At 44.0% G+C, this 26156-nt stretch overlaps 1 protein-coding gene across 1 annotated transcript in view; it reads right to left on the reverse strand.

Moving 5' to 3' along the window:
* PDE7A (phosphodiesterase 7A) overlaps nucleotides 1-26156 on the reverse strand; it is a 1213253-nt gene that overhangs the window by 930542 nt on the left and 256555 nt on the right. Inside the window, exon 4 of the mRNA XM_086965809.1 lies at nucleotides 25713-25898. Coding sequence (XP_086821935.1) covers nucleotides 25713-25898 — 186 coding nt within the window. The remainder of the gene's footprint in view (nucleotides 1-25712; nucleotides 25899-26156) is intronic.

Consider the following 26156-nt stretch of genomic DNA (forward strand, 5'->3'; position numbering starts at 1 on the left):
CTAGGTTTTTATATGCCTTACAGAATTTTTTTGATCCTGTTCCCTCCCGTTATTTCCGTGAGGTTGAAGGCCTTCAGAGGCAGTTAATTTGGGATGGACGAGCTCGTATTTCCCTATCTAAACTCACGCTCCCATGGTACGATGGTGGCATTGCTCTGCCGGACATCAGGCGTTATTACTGGGCCTCACAATTAAGCGCGATTAACCACGTGACGTATTCCCCAGGGCCCACTCCCGCTTTCGCTATGGATAAACTCCTGTTCAATAGAGCCTTATACTCGAAGGCGCCACTCCGACTCCTGACTGGACCTACGAAATGCGCCGTGCGTGCATGGAAGGATGAGACTGTGGCCACAGGTTGGAGTGACAGATTGACGCGCATGACCCCGTTGTATGACTGAGCGGCTGGGTAGCCTGTGGCGGACGAAAGGGTTTGACAGATGTGACATGATCGGTATTAGCAAGGTGGAGGATCTTTGGGCCAGAGGCACAGTAAAGTCCTTTGAGGCCCTGAAGGTAGAGTATCAACTGGACGATAAGGAGTATTTTTGTTATCTTCAGGTGCGTCACGCCCTGCTCTCTGCCTTCCCCCCTGGGACGGAAGTCCCCCAGTCGTCCCCGCTGGAGGATCATATTCTGGACGGCCATGTGCCGGACAGTACGATTTCTTTAATTTATAAAAAGCTCATTAACACCAGGGCTGATCTTCTGGTGAAACTTAGGGCCTCTTGGATAGCAGATGGCCTCGAATTGGATGACGAGGACTGGCAAATGGCGATGTCCTCCCCCAAGGAGGTGGCTATTCCGGCTCGACTTCGTTTTGTGCAATTGAAGATCCTCCACCGAGTCTACATGACTGGTATGCGTTTGGTTCGGATGGGGTTCTCAACTGATGGATTGTGTAGGCGTGGCTGTGGTATGAATGGCACCTTTCTTCATATTCTATGGGAATGTCCGGTTATTTCCGCTTTTTGGTCTAGGGTGCATGATGTAATGGGGCGAGTCACTGGGGTCTCCCTCCTTGAGGCGAGGCGCTGCCTGCTTAATGTGTGGGAGCCTACGGATTGACCGGCCGCTCAGACCTTTTGGATCACCCTGGGCAACATGGTTGCCAAGAGGGATATAGCGCAATTCTGGGGCTCCCACAGACCACCTGGAATAAGTGTCTGGAAAGATAACATGGATTGGTGCATGTTTCGGGAAAAGACAGTTTATGAGGCTCGGGGTCGTCCCAAGAAATGGGTTAGGATCTGGTCACAATGGAACGAATACCGTGGAGAGATCTGTACCCCACCACTTGATTACACTGCGAACATTCCCTCATCCCCGTAATTGATGTTCCCTTAGACTAGCTACCATTCCTTTCTAATGCCCCTTTTCGCCATCTCCCCGCCCCTTGGAGAACTGGTTTCATTCTTAGAGATTGACTTCCCCTTTCCCCCCCCCTCTCATGATCTAGACATTATTTTCACCATGTGAGTGTTTTTGTTGTTTGTTTGAACTTCATCAAAATTATGAAATGAAACCTCCGTGATCCTTTTCATGATGTTTTATGCCACGACACCGTAATGAACCGACTTATGGCTTTGTCCGCAACGTAATGTGGTTGATTACTCTGTCGATTGTCATAGAGCCGGCCCGATTGGGTTGTAGGCAGACGCTGTGTACTGTGCATTTGATAATAAAGGTTTTCAAAAAAAAAAAAACCTTAGAAATTCACTGAAAAAACATAGGTTTTAGGGGTGTTCTAGTTCGCTGGACATTTCACTCGTACAAACCATTGAAATTCCTCTGTTATAGTTAGTTGTTCTAACTATAACTCGTGAGCCCGCAATCCACTGCTGATTATGTCACATATTACATCATTTATGACATGGTCAGTGACATTACTGATAACATCACTGATGACATGTCAAATGTCATCACTGATGACATCATCCACGTGACAATCTGATACAACTCTTCATACACTAGTATAACCTTTCAACGCTCACTCTAAAATACGGAGAACTGTATTTGAAACCATTAACACACATATACAAGTTTCTAAAAACCCACTCAGTGATTCCTACATCTACACACACATCTAAACACTTACCTAAAGATTCACTCATACATGCTAACAAAGATCAATAGAACACTATTAAATATACTTATATACCTACATCGACATTACACACCAGCACACATCCTATTCACTTAGGCAGTCATCCTACTCACTTATGCAAACAATTGATCATACTTATATTTACCAAGCTACACACTTATACAAACACCACTTCATTTATTCATATAGATAGTGATTTTTTAACACACTAGGTTTGAGTCACTATTAGAAGTATACAGTTTTTGATACAGTCACTCATACAATCACTGAGTGTTAAGTATACTTATTTATAAACAACAACTGTCACATACATGTCTAACAAAGTAGAAATGTAAAAGGCAGTGTATCATTGAGAAATATATTTACTCATCACCATATCCATAAAGAGATTCCCTCACCCAAACATGTGTTTCCACGTGCAGTCTTAACCACATATACCTACTAAATCAACTATTTATACATCTTTGCACAGTCACACACCTCCAATCCATCCACACACACACTATCCTATACAAATACTTACTTAATACTAATATAGATTTTACATAGCTACTAACCAACTTATGTAGTAGTTTACACAAGAGATGCAGTGAAACAGATATTCACAGTTTAATCACTATCCCATATATTTAGTGAGACACTTTAAATTAGTCACTTAGACAGTCAATTAGTGCTACTAAATCCTCCATCCAGACACTTATACATCCACTCAGTCTTCAATGCAGATTGCTATATATATATATATATATATATATATATATATATATATATAAAAAATACTTATTTAAATGTCGAACCAAACCACATTCACTGGATGATGTCATGAATGATGTCATTTGAGATGTCATCAGTGATGTCACTGACCAGGTCATGAATGATGTAATATGTGACATCATCAGCAGTGCATTGTGGGCGCTCAAGTTATAGTTCGTACACGAAGGAATTTCTATGGTTTTGTACGAGTGAAATATCCAGCTAACTATAACACACATGAAACCTATGGTTTTTCAGTGAATTTCAAAGGTTAATTAAATGCTAATTCCCAACTATAACGTCTCTGAAACTTATGGTTTTTTCAGTGAATTTCAAAGGTTTTTTAAATGTTAATTCCCAACTATAACGTCTCTGAAACCTATGGTTTTTTCAGTGAATTTCAAACGTTTTTTTAAATGCTAATTTTCAAACGCAATAGTAGTTATACCTATTTTTTTGTACTGAATTTCTACATTTTAACTGTTTATTTATAAATATGTTATTTATTAAACAACCAACATTATCTATTTTTCTGAAAATAGCATAACATTTTTTATTTCAAACTGAATTTTTTTTAATCTTTTTTGTATTTTAATATATTTATATAATTTTAATTTTCAATTTTTTTGCACTTTTTGGGGGGAGTTTTGCAACAAAAGCATACCTACTGCAGCCGGTCTGCGTATTCTAGCTGCCATTTTGGAAAAGTCGTGAAAGATCCGCGAATGGTGAGCGACGAGTGCATTTTTTTTTCAGTTACGTCTTGTACTTACACTGTTACGTGGTGTGCACGACCGGTCCGCAACTCTTGCTCCCGTGCATTCGCGACACATGCGTATAACGGAACGCGCCGCTTGCGCGTTAGCAGGCCCCACATGACGTCATATACGTGTTGGGGCGCGCTGGATGCGCTACTCCCGTGACATTTTTTATGTTCTAAAATGATATGCACGTCTCTAATGTACATTTTAGGGCAAAACATTATCGAAGGTATTCATAAAAATAATATATTTGAGTGTAATAAACGTATATTATTTTTAAATATTTTTTCGCGAAGTCGCGCCGAGTGCGCGCTTCATGAGCGCACAGTGCGCTGATCCCATGTGACCTAAAAAAAAAAAGATATGATTGGTTCATGACATTTCCCACTGTAACTATTGAAGAACCCCACCCATTTTAATTAGTCTGTTTGGAGCAGTTGATGAGGGAATATGCTACTTACCAGTATGCATCTGTTCTTGGCATGTAGGGCTGCTGACATTCATATCTGTGCATAGATCTCCGCCTAGTGTTGGGTCCAGATGATTGCACTTTGTTGTCTTGGAAGAGTCTTCGAAGTATCACAAGATAGGTGACTCCTCCCCTGGACTACAGTGCGCATGGGCATCCTCTCCATCCTAAGATTGTTTTTCGCCATTGTGGCAGAGATGGAGATAGTAAAGTAAGAGATGGCCATGCCAGAGATAATGCTGCAGCTGCGACAGGAACCGGGAAGGAGGGCAGGCGATATGAAGGTCAGCAGCCCTACACGCCAAGAACAGATGCATAATGGTAAGTAGCATATTCCGGTCGAGGCATGTGGGCTGCTGAATTCATATCTGTGCATAGACTGAATAGCAGTATCTCCTCTAGCGGTGGCTACCTGTGCCAGCTGCAGCAGTTTGGAAAAGAGTTTTGAGGACAGCCTGGCCTACAGCAGCTTGCTGTTTAGCTTGCACGTCTACGCAGTAGTGTTTTGTGAAAGTGTGTATGGTGGTCCATGTGGCTGCCTTACAGATGTCTTCTAGAGGAATATTTCCCAGGAAAGCCATGGATGCCCCCATTTTCCTTGTAGAGTGTGCTCTTGGGGGAGGGGACGGTTAAAGGGCGTTTTGCCTTTTGATAACAAATTTGAATGCATTTAACTATCCATCTGGCTATTCCTGACTTTGAAATAGGATTTCCTTTGTATTGTGGTGCAAAAGCAACAAATAGTTGTTTTGTTTTCCTAAATGATTTAGTTCTGTCCACATAATAAAGTAGAGCACTTTTTACATCTAATTTGTGTAGGGCTCTTTCAGCTACTGACTGTGGGTTTTGAAAGAAAACCGGCAGTTCTATTGATTGGTTGATATGGAAATTGGATACAACCTTAGGCATGAACTTAGGGTTGGTTCTAAGAACCTCCCTGTTGGCATGTACCTGCATGAAAGGTTCTTGAATAGTAAGTGCTTGCAATTCGCTCACTCTTCTGAGTGAGGTAATGCCAACCAAAAATGCAACCTTCCACGTTAAGTATTGTAGTTCGCATGAGTGTAGAGGTTCGAAAGGAGGGCCCATAAGTCTGGTTAGTACTATATTTAGATTCCAGACTGGGGAAGGGTGGTGTCTTTGGGTAGGGGGGGGGAGATGGGGGGGGGGGCGGAAATCACCCTTTTTAGACCTTCCATGAAGGCTTTGATTGCTGGTACCCTAAACAGTGAAAGGTGTTGCCTGTTGCGAGGTGTAGTATTATAGAAGAGTATGCTAAGTTACATCTTTGTAGATGAAGCAGGTAACATGATGTTTTGTATGGAAGCGTCTAAAGGGTTGATTTGGTTATTGCTGCAGTAAATAACAAATCTTTTCCATTTAGCTGCATAGCACGCTCGTGTGGTCGTCTTGCCTCCCTAATAATGTTCATGCAGTCTGGGGGAAAGTTGAGATATCCAAACTCTAAGACCTCAGGAGCCAGATCGCTAGGTTCATCAGATTGGGATCTGGGTGTCTGATTTCTCCATGGTTCCGAGTTAGAAGATGGGGTGCAAGGCACAGTCTTTGATGAGGAACTACTGAAAGTTCTAGGAACGTGGTGTACCACGGTTGTCTTGCCCATGTGGGAGCAACTGGGATCAGCGTGAGTGAGTGTTGCCACAGTTTGCGTGCCACCAGAGGGATTAGCGGTGCTGGGGGAAAAGCGTACGCAAATCTGCCTGACCAGTTCATCCATATCGCATTGCCCTGTGACAACGGATGTGGGAATCTGGCGGCAAAGTACTGGCATTTTGAGTTTCCTTTTGTGGCAAACAGATCTATTTCTGAGTGACCCCACTCTTTGAAGAATGGCTGGAGAACATGGGGGTGAATCTCCCATTCGTGTAGTTGTTGGCTGTGCCTGTAGAGCAGGTCGGCAATCTGATTGTCCTTCCCGGAAGGTGCTCTGCTAGCAGAAAAATGTTTTTGGGAATCGCCCACTTCCATACGCTTTGTGCCAGATGGGACAGTTGTGGAGAGTGCGTTCCTCCCTGTTTCTGGATATAGTACATTGCGGTCATGTTCTCCGTCCGGATCAACACCGTCTTGTTGTACAAGTACTTTTGAATTGCTCTTAGGGCTAGAAATATCGCTAGCAATGCTAGTTGGTTGATATGCAGCTTTTTCTGTTCGGGTGTCCAGAGCCCTTGTACTGTGTATTGAAGGAGATGGGCTCCCCAGCCTGTCAGTGATGCGTCCGCTGTTAGTACTAGTTGTGGAACCGGCTCTTGGAACAGTCGCCCCTTGGAAAGGTTTTGTGGGTTCCACCACTGCAGAGAGTTGTGAGCGCGACCGTCTACCAACACTAGGTCTTTTAGATGTCCTTGAGCCTGGTTCCATTAACGTGCTAGGCATTCCTGTAATAGGCGCATTTGAAGTCTGGAATGGGGACAATGAATATGCAGGAGGCCATCATGGTTATGAGCTGCATAAAGACTTGAGCTGTTGTGGCTGGAATTTGCGAATGATTGTCTGCATACTGGCTATCCTTGATGAGTTTGGATATGCCTTCGCCACTGAGGTGTTTATAGTGGCTCCCAGGTATTGCTGTACGTGGGATAGTTGCAGATGCGACTTTGTGTAGTTGATTGAAAAGCCGAGGCTGTGTAGCAACTGAATTGTTTTAGATGTGTGTGCTGCACATTGTTGGTACGATTTTGCTTGTATTAGCCAATCGTCCAGGTAAGGGTACACATGGACGTGTTGCCTCCTGAGATGTGCTGCCACTGTCGCTAAGCATTTTGTAAACACTCTTGGAGCTGTGGTAACCCCGAAGGGCAAAACTTTGAATTGGTAGTGTTGACCTTCTATTGTGAACCTGAGGTATTTTCTGTGGGCTGGATAGATGGATATGTGAAAATACGCATCTTTGAGGTCCAGTGTTGCTAGGATATCTTGTTGTAGCAACGGGAGCACTTGTTGTAGTGTGATCATACGGAAGTGCTCCGATAGTATATATTGATTTAGGGGTCTGAGGTACAATATTGGTCTGAGGGAACCGTCCTTCTTTGGAATAAGGAAGTATAGGGAGTATACTCCTGTCCCTTGTTGGTGGATAGGGACTAGCTCTATGGCCCCCTTTTCCAGCATGCATTTCACCTCTTGTTGTAGCAGGCTGATGTGTTCCCTGGACATAGGACGATGTCTGGGTGGTATGTTTGGTGGTGTAGAAGTCAGTTCTAGGCAATAACCATACTGGATAATTTCTCTCACCCACCTGTCCGTGGTAATTGCGTGCCAGACAGGCAGGAACTGTTGGAGTCTGTCTCTGACCGGTGTTAAGTGGTCTGGAGGTAGCGTAATGAAGTCATTGTTTTGTGGGAGTAGAGGCTCTGGTGTTATTGCCTCCACGTCCTCTTACCTTATTATTGTTACCTCTGTAACCTCCTCTGGTTGTGTTTTTGTTTAAGGAACCTTGTGTGTTACTTTTGTATGAGGCAGATGTTTGCGAGGTATTTCCTCCTGTATTACCTCTGTATGATGAGCAACGAAAGGAGCCCCTATGATGCAGAAATTGCAATGCACCCATTGATTTTGCGGTTTGTGTCTTTTTTCATTTTATCCAAAATGGTGTCGAAAGCAGGGCCAAATAGAAAGTCCTGATTGACAGGCTGGTTAAGAATGGTGGACTGCACCACATTCTTAAAACCGGAAATACGAAGCCATGCATGTCTGCGTAGTAAGACGCTAGTGTTAATTGACCTAGCTGCGGTGTCTGCTGCGTCAAGCGCACATTTGATGAAGGCGTTTAATATGAATTTTCCCTCTTGTATGAGATCATTAGCTTGTGCTTTAAAAGGCTCAGGTAGGTGCTGCATTAGGTTTTCGAGCTGATCATAGTGCGCCCTGTCGTAACAAGCCAGAAGGGCTTGTGTATTAGCAATCCTCCATGAGTTGGAGGCTTGTGCTGCTACCCTTTTGCCTGATGCCTCCAGTATTTTTGACTCTTATCAGGGGAGGTGCTTCCCCTGTTGTCTGGGAGTTGGCTCTTTTACGTGCGTTAGCCACTACCAGTGAGTCTAGTGGCAACTGCCCTTTGATGTAAGTAGGGTCTGTAGGAGCCGCCCTATACTTTTTTCTATTCTGAGATTGATGACCCGTGCCCTGGCTGTATCCTTAAATATGTCAGGTGCGTGTTTTAGAACTCCCTTTAACATGGGAAGTGTCCTGACACTTCTTTCTGCAGTAGGGAATGGGTCATTATGCATGTCCACATTGTGGAATTGTGCTGCCCTGTCTATGAGTTGATTAAAGACTACGGTGTCATCAGTAGGTGACGGCTTAGTAGTATAAGTGGGAACATCAGGGATGGGATGGGTGTTGTAAGGGTCTGTTGGCTCTTCCCAAGGTTCATCTTGTGGTTCAGGATCCTGTGGGAAATCATATAGAGGCTGTGGCTCATCCCCTGTGTTCCCCTCATTGTCCCCATGGTGAGAAGGAGAGTAAGGAGCAAAAGGTGTAGTAGGCATGATAGGTTGAAAAGGGATGAAGGGTCTAGAGGGAGAAGTCCCAAAGTCCTTTTTCTTTAATGGAATAGGGGAATGAGGTTCAAAGTCCAAAGGCCGCTTTTTCCTATGCAGGATGGTAACTTAACCAGTCTCTGGATTAATATATATGTTTGTCTGATGGATCTGGGTGGAATAGTTCTTCCTCTACAGTCCTGGGTTGAGTTCTTTGGGTCGGTAATACCTGTTTTTTCGACGACTTTTGGTATTTTGTTGCATTTTTTCAGCTCGGGCCCTTTTTTCGGGTCGACGGGTGTCTTCGGGTCGACCGGAACTTTCGGTTCGACAAGTTTTTTGTGCTCCGTAGGCTTCTTTGGATGAGTGTCCTTTTCCGAGTCGATGTTCTTTTTCGGATCGACTGGTGTCTTTGGAGTAGTTATCTTTGGGTCGCCGGTTTTTCTGGCCTTGGTACGGGCTTCGGTACGGAACAGTTTGCCGGGTCGACTGATTTCGGAACAGTAGGCTTGTTCGGGTCGGCGACCTTCTTTGGTTCGGCACCCTTCGGCTGTGTGCCTTTGTTCGGTTCGACCATTTTTTTGGGGTCGACAGTTTTTGGCTGTACGGCCTTTTTGGGATCGACGCCCTTCGGGTCGACGACCTTCTTTGGTCTGGAACCTTCTTCGGGACGATGGTACTGGGCCCTGGGGTCTCTGAAGGTTTCTGTGTCGATTTGAGAGCAGAGCCGGATGGCGGGGCTTGCAAAACTTTATGATCTTGGCTAAGGCCTTTTGGCGATGGCTCGACCGGAGCCTTTGGTGACGGGCTAATTGGTGTCGGTGGCAGGGTACTCACGATTTGCCCTGGTGGGATGTCGTCATCGGAGTAGAGTAGTCCTAGACGGTGACGATTTCTAGGTCAGAGTCTGGAGCTTCTGGTAGATCCTGGTAATCATCGAAGATGTTGTCCGGATCGGGTGCCTGTCACTGCATTTCTTGCCTAGCGGCCCGTCGGTTTCGAATTGTTTTCTTGGATCGAAACTGGGAGCAGCCTGGGCAGGTTTCTTCCCTATGGACTGGGGAAAGGCACAAAAACAATCACTAAAGGCATTTTCCTCCTTCAATGTGTGCTGTGGAATGCAGCATGCACTGAAAGAGGAAAAAACGAGGAGAAATGAAAACATTTCTCCTTGTTGTGCCTTGCTACACCACCTCTAGGGTGGCGCACCAGTCACACGTATTTACAGATTTACACTTTCTCCTAAGTCTTGAGATGTGTTATTCCATGGGTGTTGTGTGGGTACTCACACAGCAACACCTATGGAACGCCCCTTAACCGCAAAGTGCTGTGTTTGAATGGGTCATATTTTCAAGGAGAGGAAAAGCCAAGCAGGGTGGCTTGTAAATATGGAGGAGTTCCCAGCGCCATCTCTACGTTACAAAAAGTGACGTACTGAAGGCACCGGGGGCTTGTAAATCTGCCCCATAAGTGCTTAGGTATTCGCAGAGTGATACAATAAGAACATAGTGCTGGATTGGCTGATTGATGAACTGCATGAGACTGCCAGGAGATATCCTAGGCTGTATGAGTACTACTTCAGTATTTAGTTGTGTGTACCAATAGTATATATCAGCTTAGAGGTTTGTAGGGATTGTGCACAGAATATTGTACGTGTACTTGTGTTGGTGCCTAGGTCATTCTATAAGAACATCACTAGTAACTAGAATGATGACAGTGTTGCAAACAGAGTGCTCAGTTAATTTATAAGTGCTTAGGTATTGTCTCAATGCGGGAGTCATTCTGCAAGTGCATAGACAGTGACTAGGTTCCTAGAGTGCTAGTAGTTGACAGCAAGATACGTTTTAGGCACTTATGTTTCAGCAGAGAGATTAGATAAGGACCTGCTTCTGTCAGGCTGATTGTAGGAGTGGACAGAGACTCACAGTGTGATTCCAGACAGGCATGACTATTACTTGGACTTTAGCAAGACTTACTCAGTAGTCTGCAAGTGGTTAAGGGACCGCATACATTGTGCACATTTAACTGTACCACTGCTTGTCTCAATGCTGGAGTCATTCTGCAAGTGCATATACAGTGACTGGGTACCTAGAGTGCTAGTAGTTGACAGCAGGATAAGTTAGGAATATGCTACTTACTAGTATGCATCTGTTCTTGGCATGTAGGGCTACTGACATTCATATCTGTTCATAGATCGCCACCTAGTGTTGGGTCCGAATGATTGCACTTTGTTGTCCTGGAAGAGTCTTCGAAGTATCACAAGATAGGTGACTCCTCCCCTGGACTACAGTGCACATGGGCATCCTCTCCATCCTCAGATTGTTTTTCGCCATTGTGGCAGTGATGGAGATAGTAAAGTAAGAGATGGTCATGCAAAAGATAATGCTGCAGCTGCGACAGGCACCGGGGAGGAGGGCGGGTGATATGAATGTCAGCAGCCCTACATGCCAAGAACAGATGCATACTGGTAAATAGCATATTCCATTCGAGGCATGTGGGCTGCTGAACTCATATCTGTGCATAGACTGTATAGCAGTATCTCCTCTAGCGATGGTTACCAGTGCCAGCTGCAGCAGTTTGAAAAAGAGTTTTGAGGACAGCTTGGCCTACAGCAGCTTGCTGCTTTGCTTGCACGTCTACACAGTAGTGTTTAGTGAAAGTGTGTATGGTAGTCCATGTGGCTGCCCTACATATGTCTTCAAGATTGCGTGCTGAGACTTGCACATTGCGATTTCGTAAATGCCTCAAAACACATCTGTTTCCTGCTTGATTGCATCTAACTGGCCGTTTTACTATCTGATGGTGTCCGGACAAGCGCTGGGATGCCCGAGGGTAACTGTGCGCTATATAAAATTTTAAATAATAATAATAATAAGAGGAATATTCCCTAGAAAAGCCATGGATGCCCCCATTTTTCTTGTAGAGTGTGCTCTAGGAGGGATGGTTAAAGTGCGTTTTGCTTTTTGATAGCATATTTGAATGCATTTAACTATCCATCTGGCTATTCCTGACTTTGATATTGGGTTCCCTTTATGTTGTGTTGAAAAAGCAACAAATAATTGCTTTGTCTTTCTAAATTATTTCTTTCTGTCCACATAGTAAAGCAGAGCTCTCTTTACATCCAGTGTGTGTAGGGCTCTTTCAGCTGACCGTGGATTTTGAAAGAACACTGGCAGTTCTATCGATTGATTAATATGGAAATTAGATAAGACTTTTGGCATAAACTTAGGGTTTGTTCTAAGAACTACCCTGTTAGCATGTACTTGCATGAAAGGTTCTTGAATTGTTAGTGCTTGTAATTCTCTAACTCGCCTGTGTGAGGTAATAGCAATCAAGAAAGCCACCTTCCACGTTAAGAATTGCAGTTTGCATGAGTGTAAAGGTTTGAAAGGAGGTCCCATAAGTCTGGTAAGTACTATGTTTAAATTCCAGACTGGAGAGGAGGGTGTCTTGGAGGGATCACCCTTTTAGGACCCTCCATAAAAGCCTTGATTGCTGGTACTCTAAACAGTGAAAGGTGATGCCTGTTTTGAAGGAATGCTGCTATAGCAGCTAGGTCTAGCCTAATTGAAGAGTATGCTAGGTTGCATCTTTGCAGGAGGTAACATATTATGTTTTGTATGGAAGCATCTAATGGGTTGATTTGGTTATTGTTGCAGTAAATAACGAATAGTTTCCATTTAGCTGCATAGCATGCTCTAGTAGTTGGACGTCTTCCCTCCTTGATAATGTTCATGCAATCAGGAGGCAAGTTAAGGTATCCGAACTCTAAGACTTCAGGAGCCAGATCGCTAGGTTCATTTGATTGGGATCTGGGTGCCTGATTTCTCCATGGTTCTGAGTTAGAAGATGGGGTGTGAGGCACAGCCTTTGATGAGGAACTACTGAAAGCTCCAGGAACGTTGTCTTGCCCATGTGGGAGCAACTAGGATTACCGTGAGTGACTGTTGCCGCAGTTTGCGCGCTATCAGCAGAAACAGCGGTGCTGGGGGAAAAGCGTACGCAAATCTGCCTGACAAGTTCATCCATACCGCATTACCCTGTGACAATGGATGTGGGAACCTGGCGGCAAAGTACTGGCATTTCGAGTTTTCTTTTGTGGCAAACAGGTCTATTTCTGGGTTAACCCCACTCTTTGAAGAATGGCTGAAGAACTTGGGGGTGAATTTCCCATTTGTGTAGTTGTTGGCTGTGCCTGCTGAGCAGGTCTGCTATCTGATTGTCTTTCCCTGGAAGGTGTTCTGCTAGGAGAAAGATGTCTTTTGGAATTGCCCACTTCCATATGCTCTGTGCCAAGTGGGACAGCGGAGGAGAGTTTGTTCCTCCCTGTTTCTGGATATAGTACATTGCGGTCATGTTGTCCGTGCTGTACAAGTATTTCTGGAATGCTTTCAGGGCTAGGAATATCGCTAACAACTCTAGTTGGTTGATATGCAGTTTCTTTTGCTTGGTTGTCCATAGTCCTTGTGCTGTGTAGTGAAGGAGGTGGGCTTCCCAGCCTGTCAGTGGTGCTTCCGCTATTAGAACTAGTTGTCAAACCGGCTCTTGGCACAGTCGCCCCTTGGAAAGGTTTTGTGGGTTCCACCACTGCAGAGAGTTGTGAGCGTGACTGTCCACCAACACTAGGTCTTTTAGTTGTCCATGAGCCTGGTTCCATTGCCGTGCTAGGCATTCCTGCAATGGACGCATTTGAAGTCTGGCATGCGGGACAATGAATATGCAGGAGGCCATCATAACTATGAGCTGCATGAAGACTCGAGCTGGCAGAGAGTGTTGTGGCTGGAATTTGCGAATGAGCATTTGCATGCTGGCTATCCTCGCTGAATTTGGGTATGCCTTTGCCACGGAGGTATCTATAGTGGCTCGCAGATATTGTTGTATGTCGGACGGTTGCAGATGCGATTTTGGGTAGTTTATCGAGAAGCCTAGCCTGTGTAGCAGCTGGAGTGTTTGGGACATGTTTACTGCATATTGTTGGTACGATTTTGCTTGTATTAGCCAATCGTCCAGATATGGGAACACATGAATGTGTTGTCTCCCGAGATGTGCCGCTACTGTCGCTAAGCATTTTGTGAACACTCTTGGAGCTGTGATTAACCCGAAGGGCAAGACCTTGAATTGGTAGTGTTGACCTACTGTGAACCTGAGATTTTTCCTGTGAGCTGGATGGATGGGTATGTGAAAATACGTATCCTTGAGGTCCAATGTTGCTAGGAAGTCTCCTTGCTGTAGTAGTGGGAGCACTTACTGTAGTGTGATCATATGGAAGTGCTCTGACAGTAAGTATTGATTTAGGGGTCTGAGGTCCAATATTGGTCTGAGGGAATCGTTCTTCTTGGGAATTTCACCTCTTGTTGTAGCAGGGTGATGTGTTCTTTGGACATAGGACGGAGGACGGAGTCTGGGTGGTATGGTTGGGGGGTAGAAGTGAGTTCCAGGCAATAACCATACTGGATAAGTTGTCTCACCCACCTGTCCGTTGTAATTGCATTCCAGACAGGTAGGAATTGTTGGAGTCTGCCTCCGACCTGTGTTAGGTGGTCCGGAGGTAGCGTGATGAAGTCACTGTTTTGTGGCAGTGGAGGCTCTGGTGTTATTGCCTCCATGTCCTCTTCCCTTATTATTGTTTCCATGATGACCTCCTCTGTTGGAGTTTTTGGTAAATGAACTTTGTATGTTGCCTTTGTATGATGACGTTTGGGAAGTATTGCCTCGTGTAGCTGCCCTGTATGAGGAGCGTCGAAAGGAACTTCTCTGTTGCTGAAACTGCAATGCTCCCATTGACTTTGCGGTTTCTGTGTCCTTCTTCATTTTATCTAAAATGAAGTCGACCGCAGGGCCAAAAAGGAAGTCTTGGTTGACTGGCTGATTAAGGATGGTGGACTGCACCTCGTTCTTAAAGCCTGAAATACGCAGCCATGCATGTCGCCTTAGTAAGACACTAGTGTTTATAGAACTGGCTGCCGTGTCTGCTGCATCAAGGGCACATTTGATGGAGGTGTTTGTGATGAACTTTTTCTTGTATGAGGTCATCCGCTTGGGATTTAAAAGGCTCAGGTCGTAGTGTGCCCTGTCGTAACGAGGTAGCAGAGCTTGTGCATTGGCAATCCTCCATGAATTGGATGCCTGTGCTGCTACCCTTTTACCTGAGGCTTCTAGTATTTTTGATTCTTTATCGGGGGAGGGGTTTCAACCGTTGTCTGTGAGTTAGCCCTTTTTCGTGCATTAGCCACCACTAGAGAGTCCAATGGTAATTGCACTCTGATGTAGGTAGGGTCAATAGGGGCTGCGCTATGTGTTTTCTCAATCCTGGGATTGATTACCCGTGCCCTGGCTGTATCCTTTAATATGTCAGGTGCGTGTATTAACACTCCCTTTAGCATAGGAAGTGTTCTGACACTTTTTTCTTAAGTAGGGAAGGTGTCAAATAAGAAGTCTTCCTCTACAGGGTCATTATGCATATCTACATTGTGGTACTGTGCTGCCCGGTCTATTTTTTGGTTGAAGACAATGGTGTCATCAGTAGGTGAAGGCTTAGTTGGATAAGAGGAGACATCAGGGATGGGATGGGAAGGGATGGGATGGGTGTTATAAGGGTCAGTTGGCTCCTCCCATGGTTCATTTTGTGGCTCAGGATCCTGTGGATAATCATAATCAGGCTGATGATCCTACCTTGTGTTCCCCTCATTGTCCCCATAGTGAGAAGGAGAGTAAGGAGGAAAAGGAGTAGTAGGCATAATGGGATAGAATGGATTGAAGGGTCTAGATGGAGAAGTCTCAAAGTCCTTCTTTAGTGGAATAAGGGAATGAGAGTCAGTATCCAGGGGCCTCTTTTTCCTGAGCAGGATTGTTACTTTACCAGTCTGTGGATGAATATATATTTTTGCCTGGTCGTCTGCTAGATCAGGATGGAAGAGTTCTTCCTCCACTGTTCTTGGTTGTGACTTTTTTGGGTTGACAACACCTTTTGCTTCGACGACTTTTGGTGCCTTAGTGCTTTTTCTTCGGCTCGGGACCTTTTTTCGGGTCGGCAGGTGTTTTTGGGTTGACCGGGTCTTTCGGTTCGACACGTTTTTTGTGCTCGACAGGCTTTTTTGGTCTGTCCTTTCCTGAGTCGATGGCCTTTTTAGGATCAACTGGTGTTTTTGGAGCACTGGTCTTCAGGTCGACTCTGTTCTTTGGATCGACACCTTTAAGCTGTACATTTTTCTTGTGGTCGACGGCCTTCGGGTCGACTACCTTTTTAGGCTCTGGAACCTTCTTTGGGATCGCGGTACTTGGCCCAGGGGCTCTGAAGGTTTCGGTGCCGAGCTGGATGGCGGTGCTGGCGAATGTTTCTTTGGATCTTGGCTAAGGCCTTTTAGCGATGCCTCGACCGGAGCCTTTGGTAAAGGGCTAATCTATGTCGGGGGCAGTGTACTCACGACTTGCCCCGGTGGGATCTCGTCATCAGAGTCTGAGTAGTCCTCGACGGTGACGATCTCTAGGTCCGAATATGGAGCTTCTTGAAGTTCTTGGTCATCATCGAAGATGTTGTTCGGTTCCGGTGCCTGTCGCTACATCTCTTGCCTAGCGGGCCGTCGATTCTGTATGGTTTTCTTCGGCCGAAACTGGTCGCAGGCTGGGCAGGTTTCTTCCTTATGGTCTGGAGAAAGGCACTTGTTGCATACTTGATGCTTGTCAGTATGTGGGAACTTGGAGTGGCCTAGTGGGCATCTTTTAAACGGGCTCTTTTTCATAGACCGCAGGCCCACGTGGCGTCGAAAAGGCCCAAAGGCCCGCGTCGACGACCGATTCGAGATGGAAAGCTTTATCGAGTCAAGAGGTACCGAGCGAGAACAATACAGTCAAATTCGAAGGCCTTTTGGCCTTTATAAAAGTTTTGTTTCGATTCCGAAGTAGGAGTGTAGGAATAACATCCGAACCCACTGGCGGAAAAATACAATCTGAGGATGGAGAGGAGGCCCATGCGCACTGTAGTCCAGGGGAGGAGTCACAGGCATCTCAAATGGCATCACTGATGACATCATCCAGTGAATGTGGTTTGCTTTGATATTAAGTATTATATATAAGTTTGTGTTTAGTTCTTAGGTGGCTCTAAAAAGAGCCCCTGTGTTTATTGAGAGATTTTAGTACCTACAAGTAAGTACCTATGCAGAGTCTAAAGTTCAAGAGGAAGACTCTGTTTCCCTCATCTGTAAAATGTACACCATCTCTCCTATAGATGCCTTCCGTATTGAAATGCAGATTGTGGTAAATGGACCCCATTCTATAGTGTTTGAGAAAAGCAGAAACAGATTTATTCACATGTTTCCTAGCTTTCTCAATCTGTGGACAAAATTGATTTGGGCCCGTTCCATTTCTGCCTTTGGCATATGTTAGAATAGACATCGGTAGTTTTGGGGAAAAGTGACATCAGTTCTCCAAAGGTGTCCTTCATAAGCATTTCCAGACCTACCCCAGTCAAAGTGCCTAGGTCAATGCCACCACAGTGCACAATTATAAGGTCAGGGTGTTGGAGATGCAAAAAGGATTTAACCAATAGCATCAATTGGTGCCACTTTAACCCTCTCTGTCCAATCCATTTAATGTCGACATTTGGTAAACCTAGGTCTTTGTGAATTCCTTTGTTTTCTGCATACCTTTGGCTTCAGAAAATATAGCTGTGTACCACAATCCACACTCTAAGCATCTTGAAGGGAGGTCTGGATGCACTCAAATGGTCTCTGTAAATGAAATGGCAGTCTGAAAACTAAGGTTTTTCTAAAATGGTGGTTAAGATGCAGTTTTGAAAAAAGAAAAGAAATGATTGGTTGTTTGACAACATTCTAAAAACTAGGGTGCATGTTTCTGTTTTTTAAAAGCATGATTCTTATTGGTGAACAAAAACTGTTTGAAAGGAACATTACATAAGATAAGCTGATATGTTGAAAAGTCAAGCACACTTGCTGTTTTGATTAGCAACATTGTGTGGTGAACTTTTGACCTGTGTGCTCAGTTAAGTGTTCCTTGAACTGTTTCTATGGTAACATGCAGAAGGCAGATTGGTGGTAGGGTTCAAATGTATGTTAATTGGAAAGGGTTGAAATGTGTAACCAATAGAAAGGTGTGTTTGCTTTTGAATTAATGTGGGAAGCAATGCGATCTTTACTGATTGTTTTTGTGCAGGAAAGGACACCTTCCTGCACAAATACAATCTCCGCATGGCACAGACATCCTTGCACCATGGTGCAAGGGTGTCTGTCACCACATGGCTGCAGTTTAAACAGCTGTGCAGAGGGAAGCACAGATCTGTAACATATGTATAAACATATATTTCATCCCTGTGCTTCGGAAGTACCACTGCTTGCTGTAGTTAAACAGTTTACAGTGTTATGCTGTAGCACTTCCTTATAGTTCTGTACTTATGCATTCACCACACATTACAAATGCATTATTTCAGTGAATTATGCACTACACATATATTCATCTAAACTTTCACACACTAGCATACAAGTTGAGCTCTTTTTAACCAGAGTAGGTAGTTCTGAAAAGACCTTTTTTTTGTTTTGTATATTTTTTTTGAACAAATGTTTAGATTTTTTTGTTTTTTTTATAAGAAAAAAAGACAACTACAGGAAGAAAACCATGAACTTCAGTGAAAAAAAAAACTAGCACCGATGATGCTTTAGTGCTCGACAAACCAAATCAACAGACTGCTCTCCATAGCTGAGTAATCTATTACACTTAATACAGTGTATTTTTGCATTGGCAAATTGAGGACGAATGTCCAGATTGCCAGAAGATGTAACAGCAGAGGTGCTAGAACTGCAGACGGAGGGGTTTGAATCAATTTTCCACATTCATCCCATGAAAGTTCACAGGATGCTGGGTTTTTAGATGTTTCAACATACTTGCTGTCCCGCAAGAGTATTTCTTCTTGGGGTCATCCTTGAGAACACTCTTTTGCAGATTTTGGATGTCAACTTCACTGCATTGGCTTTCTTCTGTCTCTCTGGGAAAGAAAAAAACTTCCAAACTACCGAGGTGTACCTCTCACGAGGTGGAGGTTCTTGAACAAATTCCTCATTTGAAGAGTTGTCTGAATCAGGTGGTAACCCCTGTCCTGAAGCCATTGTAACTAATAATAGTTGTCCAATTTGCCAAAAAAGGTTCTTATCAGCAGAGAGAAGTTTCTTCCAAGAAAGTCTGGAGAGAATGATTGAAATGGGTGGGGTCCTTCAATAGATACAATAGGAAGTGTTATGAACCAATCAAATCTCTTTTTTTCTGGTCACATGGGGTCCACATGGGGTCCGCATAGGGTGCGCGCACCCAGCTCGCACCCAGCGCGACTTTGCGAAATTGCATTTAAAAGTAATGTAACTTTTTTGAAAGTTAAAGAATATTATTTTTATAATTACCTCAGATAATGTCCGGTCTTAATATTTATATTAAAAATACATATATATGTTTTTGAACATTAAATTTTTTTTGCGGGGGTCACGCACCCACCGCGTCCGATGCACGAATGAAGTCACGCGCAACCGCGTGACTATCCAGTCACGTAATACTTACATGTTGCGTATGCGCTATAAGTCGCGTACCAATCCCATAGTGTCTGCGTTGGAAAAGTCGTACTCGTCGCACACCCTACGCGGATCCTACACAGCAATCCTAAAATGGCGGACACGTTCCGCGCAGTGAACGAGAAGGGTGCGCGACTCCCAAAAAAAATAGAAAAAAAGAAAGAAAATATAAATATTTTAATTAACATAAAATGATAAAAAAAGTTTTAATTTTAAAAAATATTTTTTTTATTAAATATGTCTAATGTAATTTAAAAAATAGGATCTAAAAATAGATTTTAAAAAAGTAGTAAAACAATATGAAAAAAATAATAAATTAGCATTGAAACAACCTTACAAATTCACTGAAAAAACCATAGGTTTCACACATTATAGTTCGGAATTGGCATTTAAAAAATCTTAGAAAATCACAACCAAAAAAAACTGAGTTTTAAGGATTTTATAGTTAGTTGGTCATTTCACTCGTACAAAACCATTGAAATTCCTCCGTTATAGTTAGTTGTACTAACTATAACTCGCGCACCCCCAATCCACTGCTGATGATGTCACATATTACATCATTCATGACATGGTCAGTGACATCCCTGATTACATCATCCAAGTGACAATCAGATACACCTCATCATACACTATTATAACCTTTCAACACTCATTATGAAATATAAACTACCATTTTTTAAACCACTCACACACCAACACAAGTTTTAAAAAACTCACTCACTAATTTGTTTATCTACACACACATCAAAACACTTACCTATACATTCACTCATACATGCTGACAAAGATCAATAGAACAATATTATGTATGCTTATACACCTATATCAACATTACACAGTAGGACATATTCTACTCACTTATGCAGTCGTCCTACTCACTTGCGCAAACAATTGATCATACATTTACTGAGTTACACACTTATTCAAACATAACTATTTATTGGTATAGAAAGTAACTCATACTAAGTGTGCTGTAATATCACTATTATAAGTATACAGTTTTCTATACAGTTATTCAGACAACTGCTGATTCTCATATATATTTATTTATATACACCAACTGTTACATACAGTGCCTTTTATATTTCAACATTGTTGGACTTGGATCAGACACGGAAAAGTTTTAAATTATTTTTTTTACTGATGTGCTATAAGATGCAGTATTTTTGCTAACATAAGCAGGCATATGAATAAAAATAATACGATCAGCATTGTTAAAATTCCCTAAAGCACAAAGGGAGAAATCATATTATAATGATAGTGGAAAGAGGGCCTATAATGCCTTAGACCACCCTCCTTAGCTAGGAACTATGTTTTATATAATATAGAAGGTCTCTTAGGCTTGAATGGGGAACCCAATACCTCTAAGATCAGTAGAGGTGAATCACATCAGGATCTGCAAAAGCGCTCTCCCTAGAAACAGATTTTCTCCAAGTGTCTAAAATCATGCATGCAGTGTAATATTAAAGGCCAGAATTCCAGTTAGCTGCAGCTGCGTGCATGTTGTGTCTAAGCGTGGGCCGATCAGCCCGAATAACAGCTAACATTGTTATGATAACCTTGGAGCCTTCAGCACTCACTGTGCAGACTAACGTTGTGATGCAAGTCTAGGGATGTTGAAAATAAGCCATTCTCATGGAAAGAAATTCACGCAGCCTAACTTACAACAGTTACATACAGTGTTGTGTGCAAAAGCAGCAAAAAAGTAAAATGGCATTTAAACTTCTAATATGCCTATGCTAACATAGCAATGTGTGCCAGCAGGGCCCTGCCTTCACTACAGGTGTAGGGGTGTCTGTGTGGGTCAGTGAGGGGTGTAGGATTCTCTGCATGGATGAGTGAGAGGGTAGGTGAATTACTGGCTGTATAGGTTAAAAAGTGCATCTGAGAGGGGCTGTATGGGTGAGGGACCGTATGGCTGTGTAGGTGAGTGAATGGATGTGTCTGTGGTATATGGGTGAGTAACTGCATATGTGAAAGCCTGTATAGGTGAGTGTTGGAGTATATAAGTAACTATGTGTGAGTGAGAGTGAGTGGCTGTATGGGTGAGTGTGTACTTGGGTCAGTGACGGTACAGGTAAGTATGTGTTAGTATCTGTATGAATAAGTGAGTTAGTATATGTATAACTGTATAGGTGAGTAAGTGACTGTGATTGACTATGGGTGAGTGAGTAGGTGTGCAAGTAGCTGTATGAGTGAGTAGGTGGGTGTATGAGTGGCTGTATGGGTGAGAGTGGATGGATGTGTGTGTAGACCTATGAATCAGTGAGTGGGTGTTGTAAGTACTGGTATGGGTGTGTCAATGCTAGTGGGAAAGTGTGAGTGAGTGTATGAAAGTTTATATGGGGGTGCGAGTGTGGTGTGGGCAGGGGACCGACGGTGCTCCAGAGTGGATGCTTTTCGTGGTCTTCAGGGTATTTTCGGTCATGAGCGGGATCAATTTGAGCAGAGTGTTGGGTGGCGTTGCATGAGGAGTGAAGCAGGAGCGGTGAGGTGGTCTTTGTTGTTGAAGTTGTCGTAGATCACCTTAATCTTGTGGTGGAATAAGGTGCTGAGTCTGTTACAGGTCTTGGGAGGGTGGGTAATCTGATTCACTGCAGGGTTTGGTGAATTCCTTGGCGGGCTTGTATAGGGAAGGTACGCTGAGAAGGATGCAGTTGAGTGGTTTGTAACCAGTGATGTCCAGTAGGCTGGGAGATACTGCTGGGGCACAGAGTTGGGTTAAGGTGCCGCGGCAGTGTAGACAGGAGAGAGGGCCGTGGGTGTTGGTCAGCATCAAGAGCTGGCAGTTGTTGCATCCAGGGCTGAGATTGTGGAGGGTGCTTGAGTTGTAGCGGAGACAAGTCAAGAACCACGGTCCCTGGAGCTGGTCGCGGTTGAGTCAAGGACTGGTGCAGACTGGCTTGTCTTTGGTGCGCCAGCAGCGTGGGCTCGCAGCAGTTGCCATTAAGTAGGAATCAGGGTAGGGCGGGTCAGCTCGAAGGAGGGAGCGGGACGGACCCACTGGAGGAGAGGGGAAGCGGGGGAAAACCAAGGCAAGAGTGAGAAGTGTCAAGTGAAAACGAATAAAAACTAAGGAAAGTTAGAAGTGAATAGGAGAAAAGTGCCTGAAAGGCAGAGAGAGGAAAAGGGGCACCAAAGCAAAGAGGCAAGAGAGGCAGAGCTGCAAAAGAGCACTGTGCTCTCCCACTGGACCACTAGGGATGAGGTGCAGGCAGGAGCCTATGGGTGGAGGAGGGCCTCGAACACCCTGCAAAAGAGCTCAGGGGGAAGCACTTCGCTGTGGAGCTGCATGGGAGGAGAGCAGTAACACTAACCAGGTGTTTGGCAATGTCCCGTCCTTTGTGATTAAGAAGTACAGTGAATATACTACTCTGTCCTGATACTTTTTGGAATTTCCATCTCATCCCATTGCGGTTGGTTGTATCTAGAGGCAGCCTTACGGAATTGGCAATGCGCCAATGACTGGCATTACCTACAGACACCCTCTTCCCAAAAGCCTCAATCCTCTTACTCTCGAATGAGAAGGTGCATCTACTAAAGCTTGGGCTGCCCTCTATTTCGGTGCAGTACCCGCCTCTAGGGAATCTGGGGATGGATGCCCCCTAATTTAGAGCGGGACCGAAGCAGAGGCATTCTACTTATTCTCTATCCTAGAGGTCAGTGCCCTGCTTCTGACTGGGGCCTTGAACATCTCAATTGTTTCAGCATTGACTTAGATTGGTAGATATTGGACAGACTTTTTAGTTTTCAATAAAGTCTCTACCAAGAAGCCCTCCTCAGATGGGATATGCATATTTACCTTGTGGTATGCAGCAGTTCTCTGTAGGACGGTGCAATAACTGTTTACGTTGACGGGCGGGGAAGGTTTAATAGGGATGGCTCAAGATCTGGGTCATCATGTGGGTCGACATTATCATCTTTCCAAGAATTGTCAGTGCTCTGTGGGAAGTTAGAAGGCCACAAGAAATCATTACTTGGAGCAAATGGTTTTGATGTCGCCGGCTTAGATGTCGTTCCTTTTGGTGCCATCTATGTCACTAAATGCAAAAACAGTTGATGGACAGAATGCAGAACAATGTCATACATTCACCCCAGTACAGAGATCTGGGCCTAAATCCATCGTTTTTTTGCTCACCAAGCCACCCCAGTTCAGACATGGCCATATGCAAATCAGCCTTGACCCTGTGCCTCATGGGAACAGTCCAGCTCGAACTGCCAAGCCATGTCTTCCCTGGACCGGAATCAAGCATCCTAGGACCGGTTTCTGGCTATCAGCCGTCATCAGACGTGGGTCCCTTGCTCACTATGCTACTGGAGTCAAGCTATCCTGGCTGAAGACGGCTGATAGCCAGAAACCGGTCCTAGGTTTGGTGAGCAAAACAACAATGGATTAAACCCAGATCTGTGACTGGGGGTCAATATTTTGCCATTGTGCAACATTCCGTCCATCATCTTGTGTGTTTTTGCTGTTCACCTTATTTGGGAAGGGTATGCCCAGACGTGGGTCCCTTGCTCACTATGGTACTGGAGTCAAGCTATCCTGGCTGAAGATTGCCGATAGCCAGAAACCGGTCCTAGGATGCTTGATTCTGGTCCAGGGAAGACATGGCTTGGCAGTTCGGGCTGGACTGTTCCCATTAGGCACAGGGTCAAGACTGATTTGCATATGGCCATATCTGAACTGGGGTGGCTTGGTGAGCAAAATAACGATGGATTAAACCCAGATGTGTGACGGGGGGGAATGTTTTGCCATTGTGCAACATTCCGTCTATCATCTTGTGTGTTTTATCTGTGTCAGTAAAGCATGGCATCCGGAGGTCTGAGATTTCGGGGCCTCAGTATTATGCTTGCGTTTGTGGCTAGGAGCTTCATTATGATCGAGAGGCCTCTTCTCCTTTCTTGGCTCCGAAGCCTTCTCGATGTGTTGATTGGAACCACTAGGTCGCAGAGCACCAAGACTTGTGTCTCAGAAAGGGCTGATACGCTCTTGACAAAGACTCCAACAAGTTTTGCAGCCGTGCTTATTGTGTTGAGGCTGGATCGTAGCAGTAGTCACAACTTGTGGCATTGTCTGGTCTTGTCAATTTTTCCAGCTTGACGTCAGGGCTCCCTCTGAAGGAGATACGACATCAGAGTCTGCAGATGCGATGTAGTGTGAGCTACCTGTCAAATCGTCACCATGGTACTTGCCTTTCTCATTGACATCTATTTCATCTCCTTCCGATACCACCTATTCGGCAGTGGTCTCCTTACTGTGGGGCAAAAAGACATACTCAACAATATCTTATGGTCTTTTTGAATTTAAACAGTTGACATGTCACACAGTCCTGGTCATGTTCTGGAGAGGCAAATTGCAGACCAGGTGTTTGTCACTGCGCAGATACTTTGCATTACACTGTGGGACACTTTGAACTGGGATCCATTCTATCACTCCTCCCAGAACATTCTCCATTCCGATGGAAGGTGCAGAGTACATGTTGAGTTGGCTCTTTTGCAAATGGTCATCAATGCCTATGCTGCGTAAAAGGGGTAGATGTTTGACAACAGCATCTGGTTCTCTTGGTAAAGAAGCCCTCAAGAAGGGACGTCGATCGTGAGCTTTGACACAAACATCCAAGCCTGGTGGTGGAGAAAAATAATCTGAAGATTGAACCGATCATGCGCATTACGTCTTAGAGGAGTAGTCACTAGATTGTGTGACTCAAAAGCCGTTTTAGAAGAAAAAGTTGTAAATGTCTAAGCCCAACACTAGAAGGCAGGAGTGTGCACAGCATGTGTGCCTACAGCCACACAAGCAACAAATTGTTTGCTTCCAGCAGAAATCCACAATTTCTCCTGTTTCAGGACTTACCAGTGACAGACTGACACCAAGCTTCATGCATGACAATACAAAGCCAATTACACAAATGTGTTATGACCCTATTGCAGAATATTGTAAACGTAAACTCTTCCTCCTATGCTTTCCACTGCATATTCAAGTCGCTAGACTTGCTTTTTGACATCATGGCTAATAGTGGCCTTCCATTATGCATACTGTGCACTAACAGAAAAGGTCATAAGGGACCTTTGGAGCTTTATGGGCACTATAACAGGCTTAATGAGTGCTGGCTATTTCAAACTGAACCTAAGGATAACAGATTTGGTTAATTTCTTCTTAAACTGATCATTTGAAGTTCAGGAGTAGTTTCCATACTTAGAGATAAATTATATTTCTCGAAAATGGGTGAGTATAATGATTTTTTCAAATTTAAAGATGGAATGCCAGAGGAGGAACACCAGGTAGGTTTGATTAAGGTTTACAGCACTGCAATAACTGCACAACCAGCAGGTCTAACTTCCATAAGCAAATGCCATAATTGTGACGAGCAAGGAACAGCCTCACACAAACTTATTTTAGGAGAAAGAGCAAACAACCTCAAATATTTCGTGTGGACTAATGTTTGGCTCAGGCAAAGTAAACATACAAGCATGAGGTTAGCTGAGAAAAATATAGCACATTATTAAAAGCATTTCATGGGAATAGGAAAACAAAAGATGCACAATACTCACTAGTAGAGCTTGAGATGTTATGAAGAATTGAATCTGGCTCAAATGGTTCAACATTTCTGTTATTTCCACCCGTGTGCTGAGTTTGGCAATGAAGACTATCGTCAACAGGAGCAGGCAGGGATGCAATTTGACAGGTTTCAAGCTTTTGACCTTTATCCTTTTGCGAATCCCACTCAGAGTGGTCTACTGTCATTTATACACAAAGTTCAAAGAGATAAGGTGCTTATTAAAGCATTGCAAATTAGTGCATTAATTACACAAACTTTTACTAAGGAACATTAAGGTGTGCAGAGAATAGTCATATTAGCTAACACATGCATTTAGACTACCACACTAAAGGACCCACATGTACAGTGCTTCCATTTTGATAGTATTATTTACTCTCCCTTACAACACCAGATTCTGTGTCGGACTGGAAGATAGGATTATTACCATCTTCTCTGT

Source organism: Lissotriton vulgaris, chromosome 4_1, assembly GCF_964263255.1.
Source record: "Lissotriton vulgaris chromosome 4_1, aLisVul1.2, whole genome shotgun sequence".
NCBI classification, from domain to species: domain Eukaryota; kingdom Metazoa; phylum Chordata; class Amphibia; order Caudata; family Salamandridae; genus Lissotriton; species Lissotriton vulgaris.